The sequence below is a fragment of the Rhipicephalus microplus genome, unplaced genomic scaffold, assembly GCF_043290135.1.
Source record: "Rhipicephalus microplus isolate Deutch F79 unplaced genomic scaffold, USDA_Rmic scaffold_63, whole genome shotgun sequence".
In the NCBI taxonomy this organism is placed as follows: Eukaryota; Metazoa; Arthropoda; class Arachnida; order Ixodida; family Ixodidae; genus Rhipicephalus; species Rhipicephalus microplus.
Window position 1 is genome coordinate 929,608 of NW_027464636.1, and position 6,743 is coordinate 936,350.

Consider the following 6,743-nt stretch of genomic DNA (forward strand, 5'->3'; position numbering starts at 1 on the left):
TTGAAGCAGCTGAACTTGGAGGTCGTGTCTTTCGATGGGTAAGAAGCTACCTCACAAAGAGATCCATGTTCGTTCTAACTGAAGATGGGTCTACGAATAAGTATTTCACAAGTCGTTGGGTGCCACAAGGCGGTGTTTTGAGTCCGACTCTTTTCAACCTGGTTCTCGTGGGGCTCACCGAAATGCTGCCACAGACGGCTTATATATCTCTCTACGCTGACGATATCTGCATCTGGGTGTCCGGCGTGACACGGCTTCAAGTGCGCGCAAGAATGCAGAAAGTGGCAACAATGACATCGACATACCTTCGCCAGCAAGGTTTGACTATCGCCACAGAAAAATGTGCAGCGGTGGCGTTTACACGCAAACCGATGTCTTTCTGCTCATTGTGCATCGATGGCAGATCAATCCCATATAAGAGCACTCATAGATTCTTAGGTGTCATCGTAGATCGGGACCTAACCTGGAGCCCGCATGCCACATACCTGAAGAAAAAGCTCATTGGCATTGAGAATGTATTCAAGTTCGTCGCCGGAAAATCATGGGGCCCATCCGTGCACTCCATGTTGCAGCTTTACACAGCCCTCTTTCTCGGAACTCTCCGGTACAGCCTTCCTGTCCTGTCCAACACGTGCAAGACTAACATCCATGCACTGCAAAGCGTACAAGTCCAAGCACTTCGGACATGCCTTGGCCTTCCAAAATGCTCATCGACAATGTCAACTATTGTTATTGCACAAGAACAACCCGTCACAACGCATATCATTGTCGAGACGCTGAGAGCGCACATTCGGCATTTATCAAGGCTACCGTCACATCATTTAGCGTGTTTGACAGCTCGGAGGCCCCGTTCTTCGTACTGCGGTATTGTGACAAAACATCAGGACATACTACCGCCTGGCTTCAAACTTGCGATGCATCCAGCAACTGCGCTATGGAGTCTTCGTCAACCTGCCGTGCGCTTATCAGTTCTTGGAATCTTTAGGAAGGCACGCATGTCAATGCTAGCCCTGAAGCAATTGACTTTGCGTCTGTTGGACGAAAGGTACTTCGACCGCATACCTGTTTACACCGATGGCTCCACTAATTCCAACAGCTCTACAGGAGCAGTGGTTATTCCACCTGAAAATGTGTTGCTTCAGTACAAGTTTTCTCACACCACGACGTCGACAGCAGCCGAGCTCGCCGCACTTCAAGGTGCAGTAAAGTACATTCTTCGGCAGCAACCTAACCAATGGGCCATCTTTTGCGACTCCAGGTCAGCCTTAAGGTTGGTGCACACCGGCGACTAGCCGCGGTCGCGCGACCATTTGCGACTGGCGACCAGACTGCGAGCGACGTTCACACCGGCAAGGCTTCATGCGAGCGACCGGAAGTCGCAAATCCGGAGAGTCACGTACAGATCTCGTTATCAACGAGAACTTGGGCGACCGGCGACGATAAGCTGATCAGATACGGAGCCCGCTGAGCGCGATGCGTTTGTTTTCGACGGCTGTGTTTGCGTAGCGTTCTCCCGGCAGCATCATAGACTTCGAGTCGAGTGATGAAGAAGAGGTTGTGGCGGTGCTGATGTGCTCAGCCAACGTGTCAGCGCTGGCAGCACGAAAACGTTCAAAGCAAGCAAGGCGGTGGTGGGTGAGACCGTCCCTTCGCTCGCGAGAAGTGGCTGGCCACACAGGGCGTCTGCTTCCCGACTTGCGCTCGCACGACGAGGAGTATTTCCGAGAGTAAGTTTATGGTTGTTTTACGTGCTTATAAGATAGTGCATAACATGTTATCTCATTCTTTTTTTGGTGGTTAGCTTCATGCGGATGCCGCCACGAACGTTCGACACTTTGCTCGAACTGCTGCGCCCCGCAATATCCAAGCAGGACACAAACCACCGGCCTACAATTTCGGCGCACGACTGCCTGGCCATGACCATTAGGTAAGAGCGTGTGGTTTGAAGATTAATATGCTGTGGCTTGTGGCTGCGCTTCGCTTGTAAGGAAGTTTCGCTTCGGCGGATAGAACGAATTGCATTTATGACGTATGCGGGCTCGATGGTGCAGTCGTTACTGCGGTCGGCAGTTTAGGCGTAAATGAGGGGTTTGATTACGGCCGCATCGATCGCCTTTAGGTGGAGGCGAAATTCACTTAAGTTGGCGCGTTTGTTGCGCACGTACGTTAAGAATCTCAGGTGGTGAATATTTCAAAACCATCTGTTGTGGCTTATTGCGTAATCAGTACGTGGTTTCCTCTTGTAAAGTCACAGAAAATGGGATTCTGCGCTACACAATGACATTACATTGTGGACGTGTCAGTTCCCATTTTCTGTTATCCTGATGCACAGGTACTATATAGAGCGCAATTATGATGTTATAAAATAAGTGAAACACAATCCTCAGCTTTACGAGTACAATTATGCACAAATTGTTAGGACAAATTGATGTGCTGTTCAAGGCACTCAAAGAGTAGTCATGCCAAAAATATTTTTCAGCATCGAGGAGGGAGGAGGTTCAACCAACCACCCTTTAGGTATCTGCATGCACGACGGTGTGTGTTTGCACAAGTACACATGCGAAATTTCTCAAACATGAGCAGCGTTTAACCCCTGCACCTTGCTACAATTTTACGTATGTTCTGTTAAATTGACAGTGACCCAATACACTGTGGACAGTAGCGCAGTGGCAAAACGTATTGTGGACGGTAGCACATTGTGTGAAAGCAATTTAAACAATAGACTTGAGTGATGTACGTTTTGCGAAATAGGTTCTCCTTGAATTTACACCTTTTCAGAAATCCATGCTAAGCAAATTGCTACAGGTACATTTAGGTTGCCCTTCTTCAACCTGAGCGATATGAGCACGTACGCTCTTCCATGAAAAGGTTGATGCATGCTTATGATTCGCCAAAATGTGTAGGCACAGAAATATTCACTGCATATACGACAGCTTGCGGAGTGCACAAGCAGTGCGACCGTTCGCGACCAGTCGCAAATGGTCGCGCGACCGCTCCTAGTTGCCGGTGTGCACCAGCCCTAATTAGGTTTAACTGTACAGCGCAATTGTTCTCTCAAAAGTGTACAATGGTTTTGTCCAAATGCGAGCAGTTGCTGACCTTGGCTGTCATGGAACTTGACATATCGAAATTTCTAAAGTTAGTCAATAAATATGCATTCTATCAGAAGCTGTGATGATGCCGTAGAAAATAGACAGCAGAGGTAGCACTCATTAATACATAAAAATGAGGAACACTTTGACAATGTAGCGTCATGACTACGACACTGAAATGCAACTATGCGTGAGATTTTCAAGCTCAGCATGCTCCTTTTACAGTGTGTGTCTTCCATCATGGCTGTGCCGACAGAAATTTCACATGGCACTTATGCGTTTTAGGTATGCCAAGGAAGTGCGAGATAAATTGGCGCACTACTTCGTCACAGACAGTCAGGTGCCTTGGCAGGACAAAGTGGTGAACAGCACTTGAGGCGTACAAGGTGAAGGTGGGTTGTAAATGCATTTTATTGCTTACTGAACTTATGTACATAGCATCTTCTTAAGCTAAACAAACAAGAGAAAAATCACCAGTGACACAACAGATACATTACAGGGAAAACTGTCATGTCCAAATATAATCATGAAAACACAAAAATAAATAATTCATGTTAAAATATTTGAGTTATTGCACGGTTATCACTATAATTATCTCAGAAATAAGTTGCCCTAAAGGGGTCATGACACCCAATTTTCAACCATAATGTGTGTTGTATGAGCTGATTCTTGTATGTTCACATACAAGCTGGCAAAATTCGAGCGATTTGGTCAAGCTGCTAATTTTTAATCGCATATTTTTATAAACGAGCTAGTCGCCTGACAGTTGGGCAATACTGATGCACTCACTATCCATGACATCACGAACCGCTTGCTCGACAAGCTGCTGCACAGTGTGCAATCTGGCAGACGGTCGTGTTCCGTCGTCAACTGCGCTTGCAATCAAATTTTTTCGCATTGTTGAACTCTTCACTAAACCTAAATGACTTCCAGGGGTCGAAACATGGCTACTGTGTCAGCAATGTAGCGCTGGTACTTGCAGCAAATAATTTCGGATGCCAAAATGGGTCCTGTGAATGTGCAATGCGTATACCATCTGCCACTGCTCCTTCGGCTTGTGACGTCTCGCATGCCATGACAAAATGGCGGTCACTTGTGGTAGGTTTAGTTTTAAGAGCCGAGCACTTCTACGGCATATTTTTGATTAAAATGATCTCTTAAGGCCCCTTTTCACACGTGTACTAGCACATTTTACTCTGTAGTTTTGTTTTTTGCTGACAACCGTCAATTGTTGAGTGACCAGTCATGACCCCTTTAAGTTGAGACCAGAAAAGTGAACACAAGATAAAAAAAAGATGGCTGTCATTGACAATATATAAACACTTCAATTTACTTCACTGCTCTGATGCAATTTTGCCTCTGCTTCATACAGCATAAGTTCTACTGCATGCATTACATCTTGTGCAATGTGCACTGGTAGCTCTCTGAGGCGTGCATCGGTACGTAGAGCGAAGAAACCAATGTTATCTTTTTTGATGACCCCCTTGTTCGCTCTGATGTGTTCAAGGTGCTCCATGCACGCTTGCGCCACAGCTTCATGGCTTGTGCCCTCTCCTGCATTGCTGCAAAGCAAGTTTGATCTGCGATTCATGCATATGAATGCTTTAAGGTTGCATTGTTACTTTGTGAAGCACCATTTAGCAAAAAAAACTGTGAGAACGACAAGGTAGAAACAGAAGAAACAAGACAGAGCACTGACTTTCAACTGATGTTTGTGCTTTTCGGCACTAAGAAAGAAAAAAATATAGAGGAACTGAAGCAAATTAAATAGCACACTTAAAAGATAAATGTGTCAATAGGGCGTCTACCTCTCTGTGAGAAATAAATGGGCTTTTGATCTTTGAAACGGACACTCGTGTTTTGGGACAGGGTGCTGATGTTCTGATATTAACGCCTAAATATTACGGTAGTTACATGGGTTCTGTCTGCCTTAGTATAAATGCGCCCACAATAAAAACATCAGTTTAAAGTCAGTGCTCTATCTTGTTTCTTCTGTTTCTACCTTGTCATTCTCACACTCTTTTTTGTTACTATGTCTGTGTACCAACTTGACCGAGCGTTAACCTTATAAAGTTTTGTATTTTGTAGCATGCGCAGGATTGTTAGAAAAAAATCTGCAAGTTTATCCTCTAAGAGTTAGCGGTATATCTCACCTAGCGCCCTCGCAGGTCCATTGTCGTCTTGACGAGCGTGACCTGCAGTGAATTATACACATTGCTTAAGTGTACAGAAAGAGATCTTTTTTCGAAAAGTTGTGATTGTGATCTCTTGCCAGGAGTACCTAAAATTATTTTTTCGTATACACACCGTTTTGATGGTGGCTACTCTCTTGAGGTGGTTGCTGAAGCATCACTGCAGGAGGAGGCAGTATTATTATACAACTTATAAAGTGTTACAATTGCATGCAGCAGAATCTGGTGTGAAAACATTAGGCACATTCTCCAAATGTGCTAGAACATGAAGAACGTTACAAAACATGTTTTTAAGATTTAATAGATTGGCTATCTATGCATGCCCTTCATTTGTCATTACTTAGGTGGATTCATAAAGGTTTTACTCCTTGCTGCAGGTGTCGACACCAGTCTCCTCAGCCGTATCAGGGGTACGTTCCGGTTCCGCTGCATGGCTTGGCCGAGGGGGTGATCGGCAGTGATGAAAACTTCTCTTCATGTATTTGATGATGCCACTAGTACATGAACAGTTTTAGGCATTCTTCGGGAGTTAAAATGCCATTATGATTTCACTCAACACGAGGTTTATTTTACATTTGCGTTACCTCTTGATTGAGCACTGCTGTATGGAAGGTGTGTATACAGAAGTTTAATGTGCCTATTATGTTAATAAAATGCTATGTAGGTTGCGCATCTAAATAAGAACAAGAGATATTATCACGGAGATGAAGTAAAGGTAGAGGAAGAACTCAAGCAGCTGATAAGCACGCGAGGGTGTTAATCAGCCATTGTGAATCTTGCCTGTGGGTTTCCCCTGTAAACGCATTTCGTACAAAAGTCTCTAACCCGGTAACAATATCTCACTGGCTATGTGAATGAAATTTATACAGTCAATCCTAAATGGCTGTGCAAACGATGTGTCTAATGAAACTGTGCCTGCTGTCATTATGTTTCTTGAACACATGCTGCATACGACTTTTGCAGCATCATTTTACTGCTAGGAATGAGTGAATGCTTCACATTATTCAGCTCACTTGTATTGCAATCAGCACTGGGCACTTGTTCATAACGAATTGACATGAATGTGTTGCCAGTGTATGCAGATAATGCATTAGTTTACTTAATTGCGGCCTGTCGCTGATGAATACTTTGCTTTTTCAGGAATATTTGACGTTGTACAATAACCACATTCACACAGAAACGATGCCTGTGCCCTCATGTATTCCTGTGTGCTTTTGTTCAGTGTTGAGTGCTGAATGTATTTAAAAAAATGCAGTGGTTTGGGCAAGCTAACGACCTGAACACCGCCTTTCAAGCATGCTTGTATTATTCATAATTTTGCAAAGTACAATCACCTAGTAATAAAAAATAATGTTTCTAGGTTCAAGTCCATGCGTGTACAGCTTCAAGTGCATGCACATGGTACCGAAAATTTTTGTGCATGCTCAGCTCTCGTTAGCCTCTTCTGCTGTGATGTGGC

The 6,743-nt window shown here is 44.4% G+C and overlaps 1 protein-coding gene across 1 annotated transcript; it reads left to right on the plus strand.

Moving 5' to 3' along the window:
- The first annotated feature begins 1,495 nt into the window (after positions 1-1,495).
- LOC142789994 (uncharacterized) lies at positions 1,496-5,776 on the plus strand. The gene is made up of 4 exons (XM_075885020.1): positions 1,496-1,727; positions 1,802-1,927; positions 3,378-3,484; positions 5,662-5,776. Exons 1-3 carry the CDS (start codon positions 1,570-1,572, stop codon positions 3,466-3,468), a joined length of 375 nt encoding a protein of 124 aa, XP_075741135.1. The 5' UTR covers positions 1,496-1,569; the 3' UTR covers positions 3,469-3,484; positions 5,662-5,776.
- The last annotated feature ends 967 nt before the right edge of the window (positions 5,777-6,743 follow it).